Here is a 27,434-nt window from a genome sequence, read left to right on the forward strand (position 1 = left end):
GCATCCTGGCCGGCGGCGCGACTAATGGGGCCGGTGGACGGACTTTGGGACCCAAACCTGGATAGGTATTTTGAACATTTTTGGGACTTTTGCCCACTTTTCCAACTTTTATCCCCGACCCCGTGGGACTAGACTGGGTGTTTTTTGGACATTTTGGTCACCCCGGGATTTGTGCGGCCAGCGGCGGGACTTGTGGAACTCAAACTTAGGGAGGTATTTTGAACATTTTTGGGGACTTTTGATGACTTTTCTCACTTTTCTCCCCCACTTCCTGTGGGACTTTGCTGGTCACGTTTTGGACATTTTGGGCATCCTGGCCGGCGGCGGGACTAATGGGGCCGGTGGACGGACTTTGGGACCCAAACTTGGATAGGTATTTTGAACATTTTTGGGACTTTTGCCCACTTTTCCAACTTTTATCCCCGACCCCGTGGGACTCGACTGGGTGTGTTTTGGACATTTTGGTGACCCTGGGACTTGTGGAACTCAAACCTGGGTAGGTATTTTGAACATTTTTGGGGACTTTTGACGACTTTTCTCACTTTTCTCCCCCACTTCCTGTGGGACTTTGCTGGTCATGTTTTGGACATTTTGGGCGTTATCGCCGGCGGCGGGACTAATGGGGCCGGCGGACGGACTTGTGGGACCCGAACCTGGGTAGGTATTATAAACATTTTTGGGACTTTTGCCCACTTTTCCAACTTTTATCCCCCGACCCCGTGGGACTCGACTGGGTGTGATTTGGACATTTTGGTTACCCCGGGACTTGTGCGGCCAGCGGCGGGACTTGTGGAACTCAAACCTGGGTAGGTATTTTGAACATTTTTGGGGACTTTTGACGACTTTTCTCACTTTTCTCCCCCACTTCCTGTGGGACTTTGCTGGTCACGTTTTGGACATTTCGGGCACCCTAGGACTTGTGTGGCCAGTGGCGGGATTTATGGGACCCGAACCTGGGTAGGTATTTTGAACATTTTTGGGGACTTTTGATGACTTTTCTTACTTATCTCCCCCACTTCCTGTGGGACTTTGCTGGTCACGTTTTGGACATTTCGGGCACCCTAGGACTTGTGTGGCCAGCGGCGGGATTTGTGGGACCCGAACCTGGGTAGGTATTATAAACATTTATGGAATTTTGTCCACTTTTCCAACTTTTCTCCCCCGATCCCGCGGTACTCGACTGGGTGTGTTTTGGACATTGTGGGCACCCCGGGATTTGTGCGGCCAGCGGCGGGACTTGTGGAACTCAAACCTGGGTAGGTATTTTGAACATTTTTGGGGACTTTTGACGACTTTTCTCACTTTTCTCCCCCACTTCCTGTGGGACTTTGCTGGTCACGTTTTGGACATTTTGGGCATTCTGGCCGGCGGCGGGACTAATGGGCCGGCGGACGGACTTGTGGGACCCGAACCTGGGTAGGTATTATAAACATTTTTGGGACTTTTGCCCACTTTTCCAACTTTTATCCCCGACCCCGTGGGACTCGACTGGGTGTGTTTTGGACATTTTGGTGACCCTGGGACTTGTGGAACTCAAACCTGGGTAGGTATTTTGAACATTTTTGGGGACTTTTGACGACTTTTCTCACTTTTCTCCCCCACTTCCTGTGGGACTCTGCTGGTCACGTTTTGGACATTTTGGGCATTCTGGCCGGCGGCGGGACTAATGGGGCCGGCGGACGGACTTGTGGGACCCGAACCTGGGTAGGTAATACAAACATTTTTGGGACTTCTGCCCACTTTTCCAACTTTTATCCCCCGACCCCATGGGACTCAACTGGGTGTGTTTTGGACATCTTGGTCACCCCGGGACTTGTGCGGCCAGCGGCGGGACTTGTGGAACTCAAACCTGGGTAGATATTTTGCACATTTTTGGGGACTTTTGATGACTTTTCTCACTTTTCTCCCCCACTTCCTGTGGGACTTTGCTGGTCACGTTTTAGACATTTTGGGCATTCTGGCAGGCAGCGGGACCAATGGGGCCGGCGAACGGACTTGTGGGACCCGAACTTGGGTAGGTATTATAAAAATGTTTGGGACTTTTGCCTACTTTTCCAACTTTTATCCCCCGACCCCGTGGGACTCGACTGGGTGTGTTTTGGACATTTTGGGCACCCTGGGACTTGTGTGGCCAGCGGCGGGACTTGTGGAACTCAAACCTGGGTAGATATTTTGAAGATTTTTGGGGACTTTTGACGACTTTTCTTACTTTTCTCCCCCACTTCCTGTGGGACTTTGCTGGTCACGTTTTGGACATTTTGGGCATTCTGGCCGGCGGTGGGACTAATGGGGCCGGCGGACGGACTTGTGAGACCCGAACCTGGGTAGGTATTATAAACATTTTTGGGACTTTTGCCCACTTTTCCAACTTTTATCCCCCGACCCCGTGGGACTCGACTGGGTGTGTTTTGGACATTTTGGGCACCCCCGGATTTGTGCGGCTAGTGGCGGGACTTGTGGAACTCAAACCTGGGTAGGTATTTTGAACATTTTTGGGGACTTTTGACGACTTTTCTCACTTTTCTCCCCCACTTCCTGTGGGACTTTGCTGGTCACGTTTTGGACACTTTGGGCATTCTGGCCGGCGGCGGGACTAATGGGGCCGGCGAACGAACTTGTGGGACCCGAACTTGGGTAGGTATTATAAACATTTTTGGGACTTTTACCCACTTTTCCAACTTTTATCCCCCGACCCCGTGGGACTCGACTGGGTGTGTTGTGGACATTTTGGTTACCCCCGGACTTGTGCGGCCAGCGGCGGGACTTGTGGAACTCAAACCTGGGTAGGTATTTTGAACATTTTTGGGGACTTTTGACGACTTTTCTTACTTTTCTCCCCCACTTCCTGTGGGACTTTGCTGGTCACGTTTTGGACATTTTGGGCATTCTGGCCGGCGGCGGGACTAATGGGGCCGGCGGACGGACTTGTGGGACCCGAACCTGGGTAGGTATTATAAACATTTTTGGGACTTTTGCCCACTTTTCCAACTTTTCTCATATGGACATAGTTTGCATCCTGGGACTTGTGCGGCTGGCGGCGGGACTCATGGGACTGGAACCCGGGGAAGTATTTTGGACAAAATTGGGACTTTTGACCATTTTAGCCACCTTTTTCCCCTCTTATTCCCCGCCTTCCTGTGCACCATTGCTGGGTGTGTTTTGGACATTTGGACAAACAATACTTTCAAGCATGTTTTACTCAATATAGGTCATAAAATCTCAGCAAAAAGCTTTAATATCTTACTGAGATAATTTAGGACCAAAACTCTTAAAACAAGTACAACTGTGATTGTGAGTTCCTACCAGGATGGGGATGTATTTCTGTCCCTTCTGGTGAAGATAGTCGGCAAACTGCGGCAGGTCTTGGAACTTGACTTTGTCATATGTGAAGACTTTCTTGTCCTCCATGTAGTCAATGTCGGTATACTGGATTTCCTGCAAGAGAATGGCGAAATAAATGGTTTTAAATCCCCCGGCATGAATTTGATGGTCTCAGCGTTCACTGTCAACCGTAGACAAAAACATACCTCCAAATTTGTTTTAAATATTTTTTTTATTATTAAAAAAGACAAAACCTGCGGAAAATTTAATAAGGCAAATACATATGGAGCTTTTTTCCTCGGACAATGTACACTCAGACCTGTTACTGTGAAAAAACCCTGGAACTATGAATTTACAAACCCCGTTTCCATATGAGTTGGGAAATTGTGTTAGATGTAAATATAAACGGAATACTATGATTTGCAATTCATTTTCAACTCATATTGAGTTGAATATGCGACAGAAACAACATATTTGATGTTCAAACTGATAAACATTTTTTTTTTCTTGCAAATAATCATTAATTTTAGAATTTGATGCCAGCAACACGTACCAGAGAAGTTGGGAAAGGTGGCAATACATACTGATAAAGTGGAGGAATGCTGAAAGGTACATACAGGTTTTGGAACAACATATGGTGCCATCTAAGCGTCTTCATTTTCATGGACGCCCCTGCTTATTTCAGCAAGACAATGCCAAGTCACATTCAGCAAGTGTGGGTTCGTAAAAAAAAGAGTGCGGGTGCTTTCCTGGCCCCCCTGCAGTCCAGACCTGTCTCCCATCGAAAAAGTGTGGCGCATTATGAAGCGTAAAATACGAGAGCGGAGACCCCGGACTGTTGAACGACTGAAGCTCTACATAAAACCAGAATGGGAAAGAATTCCACTTTCAAAGCTTCAACAATTAGTTTCCTCAGTTCCCAAACGTTTATTGAATGTTGTTAAAGGAAAAGGTGATGTAACACAGTGGTGAACATGCCCTTTCCCAACTACTTTGGCCCGTGTTGCAGCCATGAAAATCCAAGTTAATTATTATTTGCAAAAAAAAAAAATAAATAAGGTTTATCTTGTATTTGTAGTGAATTCAATTGAATATTGGTCGAAAAGGATTTGCAAGTCATTTTATTCTGTTTTTATTCACCTCAAACACAATTTCCCAACTCATATGGAAACGGGGTTTGTAGTTAATTGTTAATATGTTTTGTTTACATTGTGCAAAGAGTCAAATTCTTAGTATGTTAATTATACATGCCGAAAAAGGCTGATTTTGATTCTAGTCATGCATGAGGGTATGGCCATCAGTGGCAAATCCTCATTGAACTTCACTGTCACATGTAAAAAAATATTCCAATATTAATGGTTAAACTTAAATGAGTAGACTTAAAAACTGCATGAAACGTGTGCTAGAATGCGCTTGATTGTTGAGCAGGAATCAGTTTGCCTTTTTGACACGATCCCTCGTCCTTGGGCAGCAGCACATGTAAGTCTCTAAGGTAAATCCACATTGAAGCTGAAACTTCAGCGCATGGAAGCTCACAGCGAGAAACTAAGACCATGGACCAGGAAAAAAAAACTGGCAAAAACGCACCACTTCCAGAGCTCTGGGGGTCTAAATGGGGTATGGTGCTGTGGTGGCTGGGTTTCTGCATAATGATTGGATTCACAGTCTGAGGCTGAATCGTGTTTCCATTGACAAATGGACATATGGGCGATCTTGAATAATAAAACACTTTTTTTCATCAGTGAATTTATAGAACTATTTTTTTTTTTGCATTTGAATATTGTGAACTGAATTCGTTTCGACAACAAATTATTCAATTTCATTGAAAATGTCTGTGTTTAAAAATTCAGTGTTTCTAAATGCAATGTTTTAAAATTCAGTGTACAAAAATTCTGTGTAAAAAGACAAAAATCCCCAAAAAATGTTCCCCGGGCGTGGCCACCGCTGCTGCCCACTGCTCCCCTCACCTCCCAAGGGGTAAATAAGACAATGGGTCGAAATGCAGATGACACATTTTACCACACCTAGTCTGTGTGTGACAGTCATTGGTACTTTAACTTTAATTTTAAGGAATCGATCCCGTCTCAGAGCCAGCCAATGAGGTGTCAAGTTTGAAGTCACGTGACACAGGTCTTACAAATTGGCGGTCTATGCAACACTGCACACCACAGGCCGTGTAATCAAGGTGACCCCCTGCTGGCCCCACTATGGACTGGACTCTCACATCAATAACTATATCCACTGGACATCGGCATCCCCTCTGTGGTTTCTCGTTTTGCCCATTGGGTTGAGTTTTTCCTTGCCCTGATGTGGGAACTGAGCCGAGGAGGTGTTTCAAAGGGCTTGTGATTAAGGCAGGGGTGTCAAACGCGAACACGGTTTACCCGGCCCGCGGGTGAGTTTGCTAAGTATACAAAATGAGCTGAAATCCTTCAATGATAGAAACCGCTGTTCTAAATGTTTCCACTGGATGTCACTATAGCAATTCTTTGCATCCTTGTAGATGATGTTTACAGAATAAACCTCATGATATTAACCTTCCTCTTGTGTTAGCTTTATGTTACCATCCCTTATGTTAACGGGTCGGTTTTGACCCATGTTTTAAATCAGCTGTAAAATACACTAAAAACAATTACCTATCATCCAATTTGTTTCTCATCTCTTGGTTACCTTGTTAGGCTTCCTTATCCTTGAAAATATTGGTTTTAATATTTTTGGTTTGGGCCATTGGGCCTTTTTTTTTGTCAGTATACCCCTCGATTTCAATTTTTAAAAATGGTAAAACGAACCTCAATTGAATCATATAAATAAAAAAAGGTTGTTGTGTTACCTAACTATTACTAAGGGGTATTAGAACACATCTCTTAAATAAATGTGTTGTGTTTATTTTTTCATTTTAATAATTTTAATTATAGTAACATCTATGGTGTTACGGGTCAATTTCGACCCATATATATTTACTTCAAGAAAAAGGCTAAAAAGTATTTTCTTCAGCAACAGAAATCCAACATCAAACAGACAACCAATCAAGCAAATGAAACCAAGAGAAATAGATTACTAGTTCCAAAACTAATAAAAAAAACAAAATCAGAGTGGCAAAAAGTGACACTTTTAGTGTCCGTCTTTTGTTTGTTTTTGTACAGGATAACAAGGTAAAATGAGAATCCACTAAAGCTCACATGATTGGGAGAGGAGCTGGCTGTCAGTGTGTTCAGTTTTGGCTCTTATCATTGCTTTATCATCTTATTTTTATAACCGGGTCGAAACCGACCCTAACAACACCAAGGGCATAATTTCTACCAGAGCATTTTATAATTTAGTGAAAAAAATTAAAATGTTTTATTTTTTTGACAAAGAGGTTCCTGACAAAGTCAAAAAGCTTTGATGTAAAAAAATAAATGTATGTGGTGTTTTTATGCATTTAAAAACTAAAACGGGTCGGTGCCAACCCTAACACAAGACGAAGGTTAATACAACGGTTGAGGAAAATGATTAAAATACATAGATAACATCCTGTAATTTAATGTTGGTATGAATCTTTTTCTATTAAAAATTAACACCAATTAAAACATTTTAGAACTCCGCCAGACTCAATTCCACTTGTTTGACCGATGAACATTATCACATCATTTATTCAGAAAGTATAAATAACGACAAATGAAGATAGAATACCACTAACCGCAACATGAAAGTGTAAAAAAACAACAACATTATGATTTGTACATTTTCAGAAACGTGCTTGTTTTATTTTTAAACATAGGAAACAATCTGACGTTTCCTTTATTTTTAGGTTATCATGCCATGATTTTACCAGTTTGGCCCACTTGGGAGTAGATTTTTTGGGGGATGAGTTTGCTAAGTATAAAAAATGAGCTGAAATCCTTCAATGATAGAAACCGCTGTTCTAAATGTGTCCACCGGATGTCACTATAGCAATTCTTTGTATCTTTGTAGGTGATTTGTACAGAATAAACCTCATGATGTTAGTACAACAGTTGAGGAAAATGATTCAAATACATAAATAGAATCATGTAATTTTATTTTGATATGAATCTTTTATCTTGATAGATTAAAAATTAACACCAATTAGAGCATTTTAAAACTCCGCCAGACTTAATTCTACTTCTTTGACCGATGAACATTATCACATAATTCATTCAGAAAGTATAAATAACGACACTAACCGCAACATGTAAGTGTAAAAAAACAACAACATTATAATTTGTGTGACGAGTTGGACGCATGGTGATGCGGGTTCAATCTCTCAAGGATGCAGTCGGGCTTTGGATACAGCGTGAAGGTAAAAACAAATGATTTATTCAAATTAAATCAGACCCTAACAAAGAAAAACTTTCTCAAAGTACAAAACGTAAAAAAAAAAAGAACTAGCATGGGAGCTAGAAGATACCAAAGGCCTTAGCATGGAAGCTAGCAAGTACAGAACTGGGAACAAAAGTTGTTACTTGTTGTGAGACACAAATTACGCAGCCAGACAGAATGAACGAAGGAGGCAGGCTTAAATCAAGACAGTAATTACAAAACACGTGTGCGTCCGGAACAAGTGGCATGTACCATGAAGTACCATGTACCAAGTACCATGAATTGATTAACGTGGACCCCGACTTAAACAAGTTAAAAAACTTATTCGGGTGTTACCATTTAGTTGTCAATTGTACGGAATATGTACTGAGCTGTGCACTCTACTAATAAAAGTATCAATCAATCAAAAAGCTAAAACCAACCCACGGGTGCACAAACAACAACAAAGGGAGTCCAAACAAACAGAAAACACAAACAAACTCAAAACTCCAAATCAAGACATGATCCAGGTAGCGGATCACAACAATTTGTACATTTTCAGAACGTGCTTGTTTTATTTTTTAACAAAGGAAACAATCTGAAGTTGTCTTTATTTTTAGGTTATCATGCCATGATTTTACCAGTTTGGCCCACTTGGGAGTGGATTTTTTTTTCTCCCTGTGGCCGCCAAACTAAAATGAGTTTGATGCCGGACCATAGATGGTTTAAACCAGGGGTGTCAAACTCAAATAAAGAGTGGGCCAAAATTCTAAACTGGCCAAAGTTAAACAACTTAACCTTTTATTAAGGACCCTAACAAGTTTTGCATTGAACATTGAACAAGCAAGGCTTATATAACTTTATAGTTTTGTTGAAAGCAAAGGTCTATATTGTAGCGTCCCGTTAGTGGCGCAAGGTTCTGGGTATTTGTTCTGTTGTGTTTATGTTGTGTTACGGTGCGGATGTTCTCCCGAAATGTGTTTGTCATTCTTGTTGGGTGTGGGTTCACAGTGTGGCGAATATTATTAGCAGTGTTAAAGTTGTTTATACGGCCACCCTCAGTGTTACCTGTATTGCTGTTGACCAAGTATGCCTTGCATTCACTTGTGTGTGTGTAGTCGCCGCATATATTACGTGACTGCGCTGTTTGTAAGGAGGAAAAGCGGACATGACGAAGAGGACGCTAAAAGCAGTACCTTTAAGGCACGCCCTCAATATTGTTGTCCGAGTGGAAATTCGGGAGAATGGTTGCCCCGGGAGATTTTCAGGGGGGGCACTGAAATTCGGGAGGGTTGGCAAGTATGAGAATTAGCGTTGAATGCGGTGATACAGCGACACCATAATACCGGCGGACCAGCTCTAATGTTGATTTATTATTGCTTCAAGGGCCAAATGAAATTACACAGCGGGCCAGAGTTTGACACCCATGGTTTAAACCCTAAATTCCTTGCGATAGCTCGTTGAAAAATGTTGTTCTTAAACTGCTCGTTAATTTGGTCACGCATTTGTTCCCTTTTTTCTAGGCGCAGTCAAGGCGTTGAGGGGTTCCGGTTTGGTAACCGCAGGATTAGGTCTCTGCTTTTTGCAGATGATGTGGTCCTGATGGCTTCATCTGACCGGGATCTTCAGCTTTCGCTGGATCGGTTCGCAGCCGAGTGTGAAGCGACCGGAATGAGAATCAGCACCTCCAAGTCCGAGTCCATGGTTCTCGCCCGGAAAAGGGTGGAGTGCCATCTCCGGGTTGGGGAGGTGACCCTCCCCCAAGTGGAGGAGTTCAAGTACCTAGGAGTCTTGTTCACGAGTGAGGGAAGAGTGGATCGTGAGATCGACAGGCGGATCGGTGCGGCGTCTTCGGTAATGCGGACGTTGTACCGATCCGTTGTGGTGAAGAAGGAGCTGAGCCGGAAGTCAAAGCTCTCAATTTACCGGTCGATCTACGTTCCCATCCTCACCTATGGTCATGAGCTTTGGGTCATGACCGAAAGGATAAGATCACGGGTACAAGCGGCCGAAATGAGTTTCCTCCGCCGTGTGGCGGGGCTCTCCCTTAGAGATAGGGTGAGAAGCTCTGCCATCCGGGAGGAACTCAAAGTAAAGCCGCTGCTCCTCCACATCGAGAAGAGCCAGATGAGGTGGTTCGGGCATCTGGTCAGGATGCCACCCGAACGCCTCCCTAGGGAGGTGTTTAGGGCACATCCAACCGGTAGGAGGCCACGGGGAAGACCCAGGACACGTTGGGAAGACTATGTCTCCCGGCTGGCCTGGGAACGCCTCGGGATCCCCCGGGAAGAGCTAGACGAAGTGGCTGGGGAGAGGGAAGTCTGGGTTTCCCTGCTTAGGCTGTTGCCCCCGCGACCCGACCTCGAATAAGCGGAAGATGATGGATGGATGGATGGATTTGTTCCCTTTTTTTTTTTAACACAGTTTTTTCTTCCGTAAAATTAACACAATTCGAAGTGCACAAAATTCAAACACAATAAATGCGGTTACATGAATTAAAAAAATAATAATAATAATAAAATAAAAGCTTTTGTAATGAAGACAGAAATTAACCTGCATATACACGGAGCATGTTAAAGTTAAAGTACCACTGATAGTCGCACACACACTAGGTGTGGTGAAATTACCCTCTGCATTCGACCCATCCCCTTGTTCCACCCCCTGGGAGGTGAGGGGAGCAGTGAGCAGCAGCGGTGGCAGCGCTCGAGAATCATTTTGGGGTTTTAACCCCCAATTCCTACCCTTGATGCTGAGTGCCAAGCAGGGAGGCAATGGGTCCCATTTTTATAGTCTTTGGTGTTACGCCTGTTCGGCATTGTGATGCCGGGTTCGATTCCCTCGAGGTTGCGTCGAAATTGAACACAGCAAAGGTAAGATAAACAGATTTATTTAAATAACAAAAAGAGCTATATAACACAAAATGCTAGAGCTAGTAGAATAAAACAAACAAAGGACGCTAGCATAAAAGCTGGGAATAGTAATAGACAAACTAAATCTGGCTCGAAGGCACACAAAAACAGAAAAACAAATCTTCAGCATGAGAGCTGGAATGATACAAGGGCATAGCGTGTAAACTAGCGTGAATAAACATAAGAATGATCAGAGGAAACTAGTTGCGTGTAAGCAAAGCAGAAATGCAGACGTACCGTTGGGTGAAAACAAACTTGGATCCCAGACTGAATAACAAAAGATGCAGGCTTATATAAGGGAGGTGATTAGTGAGGACAGGTGTGCAGGGCCGTGAGAAACAGGTGAAACTGATAAAGCTACCATGGTGACCGACTTAAACAGGAAATAATAGGTGGAGAGTGAAAATAAAAATGGAACATTAACCAATAATATGTGGAGGATCCAAAAAGCGGATCTCAACATTTGGTATGACTCGGCCGGGGTTCGAACTCACGACCTTCCAGTCTCAGGGTGGACACTGCAACCGCAAGGCCACTGAGAAGGTGTCGCGTTTTATTCCGTTGTTCCGAGCTGAACTGCAGATTCTTCCAATTCTTCCCTAGGGCTTTTTTTCTCCCGTTTGTTTAAATACAACTAGCGGCAGATCTAGCATCTATTCCTGGTGTTATTAGAGACTGTGCTCTTCTGCGGTTACTCTCCCTAATGAGCAACGAGTGCTGTCTTGCGCCCCTCCAGTGTCCCTAAGCACTCACAGATAGGCCGAAAATGAGCTTCCCCTCCTTGAACGACCAGCAGCCGCCACTTCTCGCCATTGATTGCTTACATGTACTTGCTGTCCATCTCTTTTTAGACTGACCGAAACGTTTATCTGCCTAGGTACCCGGACAAGCTTTCTTTCAGCAAATGAATAACATATATTATAAGCGGTATAGCTCGGTCGGTAGAGTGGCCGCGCCAGCAACTGGGGGGTTGCAAGGCAGAATATCAGAGGGTCAAATGTGCGAGAAAAAGAGAGCAGCCAGTGTTGACAAACAATGTTGCAACCTTGTGTGGGAACCGCAGGTGCAGAAACACAAAAGAAGAATCCACGTGGGATGCAAAAACTGGCTGAAAAAAATTCCGCGCAACATTCATATTGTTGTTTGTAAGGCAGCGTTTGCGGGTCTGATGGACCCATTGCATTTTGTGGCTTTTAATGCTTATCCCAATAAACATCTGTTTACCTTATCCCAACAAACATCTGTTTAACTTATCCCAATAAACACTCGTTCAGTATTTTAATATAAAAGTGTTTGATTGTGAGGCATTAAAAGCCTCAAAATGCGACGGGTCCATCAGACCCTCAAACGCTGGCTGAGTAACAACAATATGAACGTTGCACGGAAAATTTCTCTCCCCACAGTAATTTTTCTTTTGTGTTTCTGCACCTGCGGATCCCACACGAGGTTGCAACGTTGTTTGTCAACAATGTCTGCTCTCATTTTCTCGCACATTTGACCGTCTGATGTTCTGTGTACCAACACTCTGTCCTCCAACTGTCTAGGCCTGCTGTATGTGTGGGTGTGGGTGGGTGGTTGCGTGTGATACACAGAACATTAATTTCCACACATCTATTAGACGTCCTATATATAATTGAAATGTGGTGGTGGGGGAGGGGGGTGTATGGTGTGTGGTCATTAAATATGTATTCTGATATATGTTCTTCAGAAGGAAATAAGCCAAAGTCAGTGAGTCTCAGTTTGAAGAATTTATTAATTATATCATTTTTCTTTTAATAAAAAAATGAAAACGGGTCCCACAGACCCGAACACCACAGGAATTCTTCTATTGTCTTTCTGCACCTGCGGTTCCCACACAAGGTTGCTACATTGTTTATCAACACTGTCTGCTCTCATTTTCTCGCACATTTGACCCTCTGATGTTCTGTGTAACTACACTCTGTCCTCCTACTGTCCGTCTGTGTGTGTGTGTGTGTGTGTGTGGTACACAGAACATCAATATCCACACATCTATTAGCCCCGTGTCCAGTGGATCGGGACATAGTATATGTTCTAGAAATGTGGAAGGGGGGTGGGGGGATGTATGGTCATTTAATATGTATTCTGATATATGTTCTTCACAGGAAACGAGCCAAAGTCAGTGAGTCTCAGTTTGAAAAATTAATTAATTGGATAATTTTTCTTTTGATAAAAAATGAAAACGGGTCCCACAGACCCGAACACCACAGGAATTCTTCTATTGTCTTTCTGCACCTGCGGTTCCCACACAAGGTTGCTACATTGTTCATCAACACTGTCTGCTCTCATTTTCTCGCACATTTGACCCTCTGATGTTCTGTGTAACTACACTCTGTCCTCCTACTGTCCGTCTGTGTGTGTGTGTGTGTGTGTGTGTGTGTGTGTGTGTGTGTGTGTGTGTGTGTGTGTGTGTGTGTGTGTGTTTGTGTGTGTGTGGTACACAGAACATCAATATCCACACTTCTATTAGCCCCGGGTCCAGTGGATCGGGACATAGTATATGTACTAGAAATGTGTAAGGGGGGGGGTATGAGCAGGATATGAACCAAAGTCAGTGAGTCGCAGTTTGAGAAATTAATAATTGTATCATTTTTCTTTTGATAAAAAATGAAAATGGGTCCCACAGAACCGAACACCACACAAGGGTTAAATGTAACGTAGATATTTGGTTTCAAACTGTAAAAGTGCTTTGACTCACTAGAGAAAAGCGCTATATAAATATCAATCACTTCATCTTAAGTGACTTGAATACATTTTGGATTGATTTCAGGAAAAATAAACGACTTCATATCAAGCAAGAGCAATTTTCCTCCTATTTTTTTTATTATTTTTTTTATTTTTATCATCTCCAACCATCTTCTCTCTGATGTTTAATCTACAAGTTGTCATAAATGAGGTCCGTGGCAGGAGAGGAAGCATCTGCCTCCTAAAACCTCCGTTATCGCGGAAAGATTGAGCGCTGGCCCGGCAATTAGATAAGGGGACTACAAATAACGCCGCGCCGCGATACAGATTTACGAGAAGGCGGAGTGTAAAGGTTCAGATTGGGAGTTTACTTTTGCAATTAACGAATAAAAAGGGTGTCAAACATCAGTTCTTGTGTGCGGAGCGGCTTTTGGCCCGCATGGAGATAAGCAGAGAGACACATTTCCAAGAAAATGTCAACCGGAGTTGGTATTTATAGAACGTCCCGGAAGGGGCGTCCGGAGTAGGTTTCACATTCAGATGAGGATGAATGAGATAATTAAATCAACTTGGTCGATTGATTTTTTTGATCGGCGTTAACATTCGGTTACACTTGAAAAATGGTTCTCTCGGGATTCACGGCAAACATCACGCTATTTGGCAGGAAGCTGAATTACCCTGGTCAGAGCTGAAGGCCATTCCTATCGCTCTGGCCGCCGCCTCCACCTGCATATCATGCCTACCCAGGCGGGGTTGCATGTCAGGCTCACGGACAGTTTTAAACCGTTAAAATGTCACGCAAGGCGAACTTATCGATTGCATTCACCGAGAGTGCTCTTAAAGAAATCCCATGCTGTTTCAAGTGCATTGTTTTTTGGCACAAAAATAAAAACTCAGCCCGAGCATCGTCCCGACTTGAATCTCATTGATCTTCAGTTTTGTTCTATCCAATCTTTTCTTTGCAAAGGAAGCGGGCGACGGTAACACACCGGCACAGCAGGCTCACGCCTTGCTTTGTAAGAGGTCCCTCACCTTTCAGTGGCGATGAATAATGCAGTCTTGAAATGTATCCGCAAGACTCCGGCTTATTAGTGATTCCTAGAGCTCAAAAAAAGTCTGCGGGCTATAGAGCGTTTTCCGTTCGGGCTCCAGTACTCTGGAATGCCCTCCCGGTAACAGTTCGAGATGCTACCTCAGTAGAAGCATTTAAGTCTCACCTTAAAACTCATCTGTATACTCTAGCCTTTAAATATACCTCCTTTTTAGACCAGTTGATCTGCCGCTTCTTTTCTTTCTCCTATGTCCCCCCCTCCCTTGTGGAGGGGGTCCGGTCCGATGACCATGGATGAAGTACTGGCTGTCCAGAGTCGAGACCCAGGATGGGCCGCTCGTCGGGACCCAGGATGGACCGCTCGCCTGTATCGGTTGGGGACATCTCTACGCTGCTGATCCGCTTGAGATGGTTTCCTGTGGACGGGACTCTCGCTGCTGTCTTGGAGCCACTATGGATTGAACTTTCACAGTGTCATGTTAGACCCGCTCGACATCCATTGCTTTCGGTCCCCTAGAGAGGGGGGGTTGCCCACATCTGAGGTCCTCTCCAAGGTTTCTCATAGTCAGCATTGTCACTGGCGTCCCACTGGATGTGAATTCTCCCTGCCCACTGGGTGTGAGTTTTCCTTGCCCTTTTGTGGGTTCTTCCGAGGATGTTGTAGTCGTAATGATTTGTGCAGTCCTTTGAGACATTTGTGATTTGGGGCTATATAAATAAACATTGATTGATGCAAGAGTTTGAATTTGTCATAGTACGGTTATTGTGAACGGAATGATCACGCTTCATTATCATTCGGTATTGTTTGATATGAAGACAAAACGTAAACACTGAAATCTTAAAATAATATAAAAATAAACATTAACAGACACACAATATGCATCCTTATAAGTAAGGTACTAGAAGTGCACAAAAAAAGTGATTCACGGCTGAATCAAGATTCTTATTCATTCCGATTTGTAAATTAATTCATAATTTTCAGGAATCGGTTTGAAAAAAAAACATATATATACACCCATCCATCCATCCATCATCTTCCGCTTATCGGAGGTCGGGTCGCGGGGGCAGCAGCCTAAGCAGGGAAGCCCAGACTTCCCTCTCACCAGCCACTTCGTCTAACTCTTCCCGGGGGATCCCGAGGCGTTCCCAGGCCAGCCGGGAGACATAGTCTTCCCAACGTGTCCTGGGTCTTCCCCGTGGCCTCCTGCCGACTGGACGTGCCCTAAACACGTCCCTAGGGAGGCGTTCGGGTGGCATCCTGACCAGATGCCCGAACCACCTCATCTGGCTCCTCTCGATGTGAAGGAGCAGCGGCTTTACTTTGAGTTCCTCCCGGATGGCAGAGCTTCTCACCCTATCTCTAAGGGAGAGCCCCGCCACCCGGCGGAGGAAACTCATTTCGGCCGCTTGTACCCGTGATCTTATCCTTTCGGTCATGACCCAAAGCTCATGACCATAGGTGAGGATGGGAACGTAGATCGACCGGTAAATTGAGAGCTTTGCCTTCCGGCTCAGCTCCTTCTTCACCACAACGGATCGATACAACGTTCGCATTACTGAAGACGCCGCAACGATCCGCCTGTCGATCTCACGATCCACTCTTCCCCCACTCGTGAACAAGACTCCTAGGTACTTGAACTCCTCCACTTGGGGCAGGGTCTCCACCCCAACCCGGAGATGGCACTCCACCCTTTTCCGGGCGAGAACCATGGACTCGGACTTGGAGGTGCTCATTCTCATTCCGGTCGCTTCACACTCGGCTGCGAACCGATCCAGCGAAAGCTGAAGATCCCGGTCAGATGAAGCCATCAGGACCACATCATCTGCAAAAAGCAGAGACCCAATCCCGCGGCCACCAAACCGGAACCCCTCAACGCCTTGACTGTGCCTAGAAATTCTGTCCATAAAAGTTATGAACAGAATCGGTGACAAAGGACAGCCTTGGCGCAGTCCCACATATATACACACATATATACACACATGTATACACACAAAACCAAAAACCAGTCAAGTTGGCCCATTGTGTAATTCGTAAATAAAAACAGAATACAATGATTTTCAAATCCTTTTCAACTTATTTTCAATTGAATGGACTGCAAAGACAAAATATTTAATGTTCGAGCTGCAAATAATCATTAACTTAGAATTGAGTTAATGATTATTGAATTGTCCATCCTTGTTCTATTCTGTCACAATTTTTCTAACCATATGCATGTAAATAGATGGCAGTATTGTCCTGTTTAAAAGTGTCACGACATTGCTGTTTACGGCAGACAAACGGTTTTACGGTAGACGAAAACATGACTGCTGTTGTTGTGTGTTGTTACCACGCTAGGACGACGTTAATGAAACTTCCTAACAATAAACCCACATAAGAAACAAATAACTCGCCCTCGATCATTCTACAGTTATAACGTCATTGGGCTGACACGCTGTTTATATTGTGGGAAAGCGGACGTGAAAATGGGCTGTCCTCACTCAGGTCCGCATGGAACTGGAGGGGGCGTGGCCTACAGCTCCGCCTGAATTACGGGAGATTTTCGGGAGAAAATGTGTTTTCCTGCGACGTTTTCGGGAGTCTCCCGGATAATCCGGGAGGGTTGGCAGGTGTGCTCTAACCTGAGGAATTTTCTATATTGTCATGATTAGGTCACATTTGAGCTAGAGAATGAATGCATGAGTGTGACTACATGAAGTCCTCAAATAATGGCAGGTCAAATCGCAACCATCTTTATACTGAATAAGTAACACAAAATAGGGTTATATAGGGTTAATCCCTTGAAAATGTTGTTATTATACGGTTCGAGATGCCACCTCAGTAGAAGCATTTAAGTCTCACCTTAAAACTCATTTGTATACTCTAGCCTTTAAATAGACTCCCTTTTTAGACCAGTTGATCTGCCGTTTCTTTTCTTTTTCTTCTATGTCCCACTCTCCCTTGTGGAGGGGGTCCGGTCCGATCCGGTGGCCATGTACTGCTTGCCTGTGTATCGGCTGGGGACATCTCTGCGCTGCTGATCCGCCTCCGCTTGGGATGGTTTCCTGCTGGCTCCGCTCTGAACGGGACTCTCGCTGCTGTGTTGGATCCGCTTTGGACTGGACTCTCGCGACTGTGTTGGATCCATTATGGATTGAACTTTCACAGTATCATGTTGGACCCGCTCGACATCCATTGCTTTCCTCCTCTCCAAGGTTCTCATAGTCATCATTGTCACCGACGTCCCACTGGGTGTGAGTTTTCCTTGCCCTTATGTGGGCCTACCGAGGATGTCGTAGTGGTTTGTGCAGCCCTTTGAGACACTAGTGATTTAGGGCTATATAAGTAAACATTGATTGATTGATTGATATTGGCAAGGAAACGCTTTTAACCAATGTTTACACAAAGACGAAGGAAAAAAAAATCATCTTACATATGGAAGGCCCACTGCACGGTTTCTTTCCACGACTGCCTTGACCTCACTCAAGTTGCCGTAGTTCCACCTGGAAAGCTGGAATCCCAGTGACCAGTACGGCGGAATGACAGGCCTGCCAATAAGCTGCGGAGTACAATTGTCACGATAGAGTTAAAATACTATGAACTACTGAAACATTTTAAATGAAAAATCATATATTCGGCTAAATGTTCAATTAAACTATATTTAAAAGACGTCAGTAACACCTCAAGGAACTCCTGCACCACATGTTCCGGTGAGTCTCCGAAAACGATATAAAAGTCCAAGACTCCTCCAATTGTTCTGAAGGTCACAGCCGGCGCAGGCTGCAGGGTGACCTCTGAAAAAAAAATCCAAATTATTACACAATTTAAAGTTCTAAGCATTATGTAATCACTTTTTTTGACCAAGGAACGTATACTAGAAAAACGCTAAGATGCTCAAACCAATCAAACTACGCTAACTTATATAACTCCAAATGTTAAGGGCTGATTTTGATGAAAATTTCCGCAAATGTCAGAAAGAGGATAACGAACCAACGATTACATTTTGGGGGTGATCCGGACCACTGCTAACTTATATAACTCCAAATGTCAAGGGCTGATTTTGATGAAAATTTACGGAAATGTCAGAAAGAGGATAACGAAACAACGATTACATTTTGGGGGTGATCCGGACCACTGCTAACTTATATAACTCCAAATGTCAAGGGCTGATTTTGATGAAAATTTACGGAAATGTCAGAAAGAGGATAACGAAACAACGATTACATTTTGGGGGTGATCCGGACCACTGCTAACTTATATAACTCCAAATGTTAAGGGCTGATTTTGATGAAAATTTACGGAAATGTCAGAAAGAGGATAACGAACCTACGATTACATTTTGGGGGTGATCCGGACCACTGCTAACTTATATAACTCCAAATGTTGAGGGCTGATTTTGATGAAAATTTCCGGAAATGTCAGAAAGAGGATAACGAACCAACGATTACATTTTGGGGGTGATCCGGACCACTGCTAACTTATATAACTCCAAATGTTAAGGGCTGATTTTGATGAAAATTTACGGAAATGTCAGGAAGAGGATAACGAACCAACGATTACATTTTGGGGGTGATCCGGACCACTGCTAACTTATATAACTCCAAATGTTAAGGGCTGATTTTGATGAAAATTTACGCAAATGTCAGAAAGAGGATAACGAACCAACGATTACATTTTGGGGGTGATCCGGACCCACTGCTAACTTATATAACTCCAAATGTTAAGGGCTGATTTTGATGAAAATTTACGGAAATGTCAGAAAGAGGATAACGAACCAACGATTACATTTTGGGGGTGATCCGGACCACTGTTAACTTATATAACTCCAAATGTTAAGGGCTGATTTTGATGAAAATTTCCGCAAATGTCAGAAAGAGGATAACGAACCAACGATTACATTTTGGGGGTGATCCGGACCACTGCTAACTTATATAACTCCAAATGTTAAGGGCTGATTTTGATGAAAATTTACGGAAATGTCAGGAAGAGGATAACGAACCAACGATTACATTTTGGGCGTGATCCGGACCACTGCTAACTTATATAACTCCAAATGTTAAGGGCTGATTTTGATGAAAATTTACGAAAATGTCAGAAAGAGGATAATGAACCTACGATTACATTTTGGGGGTGATCCGGACCACTGCTAACTTATATAACTCCAAATGGTAAGGGCTGATTTTGATGAAAATTTACGGAAATGTCAGGAAGAGGATAACGAACCAACGATTACATTTTGGGCGTGATCCGGACCACTGCTAACTTAAATAACTCCAAATGTTAAGGGCTGATTTTGATGAAAATTTACGAAAATGTCAGAAAGAGGATAATGAACCTACGATTACATTTTGGGGGTGATCCGGACCACTGCTAACTTATATAACTCCAAATGTTAAGGGCTGATTTTGATGAAAATTTACGGAAATGTCAGAAAGAGGATAACGAACCTACGATTACATTTTGGGGGTGATCCGGACCACTGCTAACTTATATAACTCCAAATGTTAAGGGCTGATTTTGAAGAAAATTTCCGCAAATGTCAGAAAGAGGATAACGAACCAACGATTACATTTTGGGGGTGATCCGGACCACTGCTAACTTATATAACTCCAAATGTTAAGGGCTGATTTTGATGAAAATTTACGGAAATGTCAGAAAGAGGATAACGAACCTACGATTAAATTTTGGGGGTGATCCGGACCACTGTTTGGATTCAGAAGTGTTTTTAAAAGGATTATTTACAAACCCCAAAATCAGTGAAGTTGGCATGTTGTGCAAATCATAAATAAATAAAAAATACAATTATTTGTAAATAATTTTCAACATATATTCAATTGGAATAGACCACAAAGACGAGATATTTAAAGTTCAAACTGTAAAACTGTGTTATTTTTTGCAAATAATAGCTCATTTGGAATTTGATGCCTGCAACGTGTTTCAAAAAAACTGGCACAGGTGGCAAAAAAGACTGAGAAGGTTAAGGAATGCTCATCAAACGCTTATTTTGGAACATCCCACAGGTGAACAGGCTGATTGGGAACAGGTGAGTGCCATGATTGGGTGTAAAAGCAGCTTCCGTGAAATGCTCAGTCATTCACAAACAAGGACGGGGCGAGGGTCACAAATGCGTGAGCAAATTTTCGAACAGTTTAAGAGCAACATTTCTCAATTTGGGTTCATATTTAAAGAGTGTGGGTACTAGACTGGCCTGCCTGTAGTGGCGCATTATGAAGACATATGTAACACTTGTACATCAAGCATGAATGGGAAAGAATTCCACCGGAAATGCTTCAAAAATTGGTCTCCTAAGTTCTCAAATGTTTACTGATTGTTGTTAAAAGGAAAAGCCATGTAACACAGTGGTAAAAGTGCCAACTTTTTTGCACTGTGTTGCTGCCATTAAATTCAAAGTTAATGATTATTTGCAAAAAAAAAAAAAAATAGGTTTCTCACTTTGAACATTAAATATCTTGTCTTTGCAGTCTATTTCATTAAATATAAATTGAACAATATTCTGTTTTTATTTACGAAATACACAATGTGCCAACTGCACTGGTTTTGGGTTTTGTACAATTCTAAGCATTATACCCAATGTATTCACTTTTTATACTCAAACCAATGAAATTTAAGTCAAAGTAGGCTTACCTATGTTAGGAAAAAAGTTAGTTAGCAATACAACTCCAAAAGTTGTAGACTAATTTGGATTAAACTTTCAGGAAATGTCAGAAATGGGATAAAAAACGAATGATTAGATTTTGGGGCTGATCCGGACCACTGTTTGGATTTAGAAGTTTTAATGATTATTTACTATTGGGAGATATGGCCAGGTGGAGATCCATATGATTTTCCAATTTTTAGTGTAACATACAAAATTAAAGCTACAAGCAGCGTTGGTCGGGTCCGCCTTTGGCTGCCGCCGCTACACAAGCCCTGGTCTAAGCCAGACCAACATAGAGGTTTTTATTTCATGTCTCTACGACATTTCTAACAGAAGTTAAATGAAGTTTTGTCTGGGTTTTTTCCTAGGGGGCGCTAGAGCGCAATCTAGATTTTTAGGGTTTTGTTTTTTATTAGATGGCAATTTTCGCCACTCCTGATGTGTGTGTAAAATTTGGTGAGTTTTAAAGCATGGTAAGGGGGTCAAATTACAGATCGGCGTTTCTGGATGTTGTTGATAAATGGCTTTTGCTTTGTATAGTAGAGCTTTAACTTGCACTTTGAAGCATTTTAAAGGGGTCAAATTACAGCTCAAAGAGGCAAAAATGACATTTTTTAGGAAACTTCGCGCAGGGGTTCTTTGAAGGCACGTAAAATCAAAACCGGAGCAGTAATCAAAACTTTGTTGGACAGTTTTAATCAAAAGGGTTCAATCTCTCTCCTGTGCGATTTTGAAGCCAAAACGACAAACACACTTGGAGGAGTTTACGTTTGAAAAAGGTGACAAGTTTTTACAAAACTTTTATTTTGAAGGGGTAATTTTTAACCTCCTGTTGATTTTTGCCGAAGGATGTCAATTATCTAAATGTAGGTCTAAGTGAGACCTACATAGAAGTTTTCGTTTCATGTCTTTCTGGCATTCCTACTGGAAGTTACAAGCAATTTTGTTTGTGTTTTCTTCCTAGGAGCAGTTTTTGCTGTGTTTTATTCAAAAAGTGCGCTAGAGCGAAATTTTGAGTATTGGGATTTGTTTTTATCATTAGATCTTAATTTTCGCCAGTCCTGATGTGTGTGCCAAGTTTGGTGAGTTTTGAAGCATGTTGAGGGCGTCAAATTCCAGCTCAAAGAGGCAAAAATAGTATTTTTTGCGAAAATTTTGCTTTGAATGGGTTTTTGCGAAATTTATGTTGATTTTTGCCCTAGAAGATACGATTATGAAATCTAGGTCTAAGTCAGCCCTACATAGAGGTTTTTGTTTCATGTCTCTAGGACATTCCTAACGGACGTTACGAGCAGTCTGTTTTTTTTTCTTTCTAGAGGGCGCTAGAGTGCAATTTTCAATTTTGGGGTTTGGTTTCCTAATAAGTTGGGAAGGTTTGCCACACCGACGTGTGTGTCAAATTTGGTGAGTTTTGAAGCATGTTAAGGGGGTCAAATTAGGGTGCGAATGAGCGGAATAATAATAAAACATAGCAGTTTCAATAGGGTCCTTGGCCCATTGCAAAAGGACTCCTGTGGAGTCCTTTTGCAATGGGCCAAGGACCCTAATAATGATATCCACTATATTCCCAAAAGTATTTGGCCACCTGTCTTGACTCACATATGAACTTTAAAAGCCATCCCATTCCTAACCCATCGGGCTCAAAATGATGCCGGTCCACCTTTTTGCAGCTATTACAGCTTCAACTCTTCTGGGAAGGCTGTCCACAAGGTTGCGGGGTATGTTAATCGGAATTTTCCACCATTATTCCAAAAGCGCATCGGTGAGATCCCACACTGATGTAGGTCAAGAAGGCCTGGCTCTAAGTCTCCGTTCTAATTCATCCCAAAGGTGTTCTATTGGGTTCAGGTCAGGACTCTGTGCAGGCCAGTCAAGTTCATCCACACCAGACTCTGTCATCCATGATTATGAACCAAAATACTTTTGGCAATATAGTGTATCTTATCCCAAAGACTAAAAAGGGGCTTCCAACCGCAATTTGGAAACCACTGACATTGAACGTTCTTCGTCTGGACGTAAAGTTGCATGTGTGCTTGCATGTTTTTATTCACCCATCGCATTGCTGTTCATGAGGAAGACGCCAAACGACTTCCCACTTTCATCTTCCAGACAAAGGAAGAAGGGATACTGTCCATACAGGTTGTGTGTTCCCTAGGGGGAATAAAAAGTAGAGTTACAAAAATATATGGAAAATGGAAAAAGATGAGGGGAAAATAAAACATATTTTTTGTCTTAATATGGTTTTTGTAGGAGGACAAACTTGACACAATCCTCGCAAATTGTTATAAAGCACACTGTTTTTTATTAAACATGCTTCACTGATTTGAGTATTTTGGCGAGAGCCGTTTGTCCTAGTAATTTTGGCGGTCCTTGAACTCACCGTAGTTTGTTTACATGTATAACTTTCTCCGACTTTCTAAGACGTGTTTTACGCCACTTCTTTTCCTGTCTCATTTTGTCCACCAAACTTTTAACGTTGTGCATGAATAAATAAATACAGCGTTCTAAAAGCATACAGAATATTTGTAAATATATTAGTCTGTGGTATAAAAGACTTGAAATGACTCGAAACTCAAAATGCAGGTCTTGGGACTTTACTTGAGACTTTCCAGTCTTGACTTTGGACTTCACGCGGGACTTGCCTGTCTTGACTCGAGACTTGAGGTCAAAGACTTGAGACTTACTTGTGACTTGCAAAACAATGACTTGTTCCCACCTCTGCTGTTAACATTAAACATGCTTCACTGATTCCAGTATTTGGCGAGCGCCGTTTTGTCCTAGTAATTTTGGCGGTCCTTGAACTCACCGTAGTTTGTTGACATGTATAACTTTCTCCGACTCTCTAAGACGTGTTTTATGCTATTTCTTTTTCTGTCTCATTTTGTCCACCAAACTTTTAACGTTGTGCATGAATAAATAAATAAATACAGCGTTTTAAAAGCATACACAATCAGTGTAAATATATTAGTCTGTGGCTAAAAGGACTTGAAATGACTCAAAACTCAAAATGCAGTACTTCGGACTTGACTTGACACTTTCCAGTCTTCACTTTGGACTTCACACGGGACTTGCCTGTTTTGACTCGGGTCTTGACTCGAGGCTTGAGGGCAAAGACTTGAGACTTACTTGTGACTTGCAAAACAATGACTTGGTCCCACCTCTGCTGTTAACATTAAACATGCCTCACTGATTCGAGTATTTGGCGAGCGCCGTTGTGTCCTACTTATTTTGGCGGTTCTTGAACTCACCGTAGTTTGTTGACATGTATAACTTTCTCTGACTTTCTAAGACGTGTTTTATGCCATTTCTTTGTCTGTCTCATTTTGTCCACCAAACTTTTAACGTTGTTCTTGAATAAATAAATACAGCGTTCGAAAAGCATAGACAATCTTTGTAAATATGTTAGTCTGAGGTTAAAAGGACTTGAAATGACTCGAAACTCAAAATGCAGGTCTTGGGACTTTACTTGAGACTTTCCAGTCTTGACTTTGGACTTCACTCGGGACTTGGCTGTCTTGACTCGGGACTTGACTCGAGGCTTGAGGGCAAAGACTTGAGACTTACTTGTGACTTGCAAAACAATGACTTGGTCCCACCTCTGCCGTTAACATTAAACATGCTTCACTGATTCGAGTATTTGGCAAGCGCAGTTTTGTCCTACTAATTTTGGCGGCCATTGAACTCACCGTAGTTTGTTGACATGTATAACTTTCTCCGACCTTCTAAGACGTGTTTTATGCCACTTCTTTTCCTGTCTCATTGTGTCCACCAAACTTTTAACGTTGTGCATGAATAAATAAATACAGCGTTCTAAAAGCATACAGAATATTTGTAAATATATTAGTCTGTGGTATAAAGGACTTGAAATGATTCGAAACTCAAAATGCAGGTCTTGGGACTTTACTTGAGACTTTCCAGTCTTGACTTTGGACTTCACGCGGGACTTGCCTGTCTTGACTCGAGACTTGAGGTCAAAGACTTGAGACTTACTTGTGACTTGCAAAACAATGACTTGGTCCCACCTCTGCTGTTAACATTAAACATGCCTCACTGATTCGAGTATTTGGCGAGCGCCGTTTTGTCCTACTTATTTTGGCGGTCCTTGAACTCACCGTAGTTTGTTAACATGTATAACTTTCTCCGACTCTCTAAGACGTGTTTTATGCCATTTCTTTGTCTGTCTCATTTTGTCCACCAAACTTTTAACGTTGTGCATGAATAAATAAATAAATACAGCGTTTTAAAAGCATACACAATCAGTGTAAATATATTAGTCTGTGGTTAAAAGGACTTGAAATGACTCGAAACTCAAAATGCAGGACTTCGGACTTGACTTGACACTTTCCAGTCTTGACTTTGGACTTCACTTGGGACTTGCCTGTTTTGACTCGGGACTTGACTCGAGGCTTGAGGGCAAAGATTTGAGACTTACTTGTGACTTGCAAAACAATGACTTGGTCCCACCTCTGCTGTTAACATTAAACATGCTTCACTGATTCAAGTATTTGGCGAGCGCCGTTTTGTCCTACTAATTTTGGCGGTCCTTGAACTCACCATAGTTTGTTGACATGTATAACTTTCTCCGACTCTCTAAGACGTGTTTTATGCCATTTCTTTTCCTGTCTCATTTTGTCCACCAAACTTTTAACGTTGTGCATGAATAAATACAGTGTTTCAAAAGCAAACACAATCTTTGTAAATATATTAGTCTGTGGTGAAAAGGACTTGAAATGACTCGAAACTCAAAATGCAGTACTTCGGACTTGACTTGACACTTTCCAGTCTTCACTTTGGACTTCACTCGGGACTTGCCTGTTTTGACTCGGGACTTGACTCGAGACTTGAGGTCAAAGATTTGAGACTTACTTGTGACTTGCAAAACAATGACTTGGTCCCACCTCTGCTGTTAACATTAAACATGCCTCACTGATTCAAGTATTTGGCGAGCGCCGTTTTGTCCTACTTATTTTGGCAGTCCTTGAACTCACCGTAGTTTATTAACATGTATAACTTTCTCCGACTCTCTAAGACGTGTTTTATGCCACTTCTTTTTGTGTCTCATTTTGTCCACCAAACTTTTAACGTTGTGCATGAATGCTCAAAGGTTTTGTTGATGTTATTGACTTGTGTGGAGCGCTAATCAGACATATTTGGTCACTGCATGACTGCAAGCTAATCGATGCTAACATACTATTTAGGCTAGCTGTATGTACATATTGCATCATTATGCCTCATATGTAGCTATATTTGAGCTCATTTTGTTTCCTTTAAGTCCTCTTAATTCAATTTATATCTCATGACACAAAATCTGTATGTAATATGGCTTTTATTTTTTTGCGGCTCCAGACAGATTTGTTTTTGTATTTTTGGTCCAATATGGCTCTTTCCACATTTTGGGTTGCCGACCCCTGGACTAGAGAGTAATAAAAATACAATAAAAATCCTGAAGTAGGTTATCATGATTCATGCATGTTAAGTTCAGTGGATCGGTACTGTTCCCCCTTACCCCGTTTGGGAAAGCGTCTCTGGTGAAGATGGGCCAGGTCCTCCAGTACGTGTCGTGGCGAAACTGCCTGTGCACGTGTTCTCCCAGGCCGTAAATATTATGGGATGGAAGTTTGGCCGACAGCTGCAGGTATTGGTCTGCGAACACTAACGGACCCATGGTGTCAAACCTGGAGGCGAATGGAAAACAATTGTCACAAACGTCTGAAGAAAATGTTGAAAACAGAATTAAAAAAGTGATTTATCTATAATAATAATAATAATAAAATATTTTATTTGTAAAACGCACTTTACGTTGAGCAAACAACCTCAAAGTGCCACAGTGTAAGAAATAGTAATAATAAAAATAGATAAAATATAAAACTAGAAACAGCCCAAAGGCTACAACCAGCATGCATGTCTACAGAAAGGCTTTTTTAAAAAGATGGGTTTTTAAGCCTTTTTTAAAAGCATCCACAGTCTGTGGTGCCCTCAGGTGGTCAGGGAAAGCATTCTTCAGACTGGGAGCAGCGGAGCAGAAAGCCCGGTCTCCCATTGTTCGAAGCTTTGTCCCTGGAGGTTGGAGGAGGTTAGCCTGTATGGAGCGGAGGTGTCCTGTGGAGGATTTATCTACCGTATTAACACGTCCGTCATTTGAATATTATTCAAATTGTGAATGACAAACATTTTCAAACAGTTTCAAACAGAGTTTTCCAAAGCTGGAAGTCCACAGATATAAGTCAAGTTAAGTTAAGTTAAGGTACAGCCTTCCCGGTATGGTCTATTCAAAGGAGGCTACGCCGGATAGTCGAACCCTTGATTCAAGAGTAACTGTGGACCGGCTCTATAGTCTTGGCAGGGTTCTTGAGGGTGCATGGGAGTTTGCCCAACCAGTCTACATGTGCTTTGTAGACTTGGAGAACGCATTCGACCGTGGCCCTCGGGAAGTCCTGTGGGGAGTGCTCAGAGAGTTTGGGATATCGAACTGTCTGATTGTGGCAGTTCGCTCCCTGTACTATCGGTGTCAGAGCT

The 27,434-nt window shown here is 42.5% G+C and overlaps 1 protein-coding gene across 1 annotated transcript in view; it reads right to left on the reverse strand.

Annotated features, from left to right (window-relative positions):
* Window positions 1–27,434, reverse strand: part of si (sucrase-isomaltase) — a 275,632-nt gene that overhangs the window by 194,078 nt on the left and 54,120 nt on the right. Inside the window, exons 8-12 of the mRNA XM_061919155.1 lie at window positions 26,425–26,593; window positions 22,970–23,069; window positions 17,942–18,054; window positions 17,694–17,819; window positions 3,304–3,435 (exon numbers count right to left, since the gene is read on the reverse strand). Of these exons, the coding sequence (XP_061775139.1) occupies window positions 3,304–3,435; window positions 17,694–17,819; window positions 17,942–18,054; window positions 22,970–23,069; window positions 26,425–26,593 (640 nt within the window). The remainder of the gene's footprint in view (window positions 1–3,303; window positions 3,436–17,693; window positions 17,820–17,941; window positions 18,055–22,969; window positions 23,070–26,424; window positions 26,594–27,434) is intronic.

The sequence above is a fragment of the Nerophis ophidion genome, linkage group LG13 (assembly GCF_033978795.1).
Source record: "Nerophis ophidion isolate RoL-2023_Sa linkage group LG13, RoL_Noph_v1.0, whole genome shotgun sequence".
Classification (NCBI taxonomy): domain Eukaryota; kingdom Metazoa; phylum Chordata; class Actinopteri; order Syngnathiformes; family Syngnathidae; genus Nerophis; species Nerophis ophidion.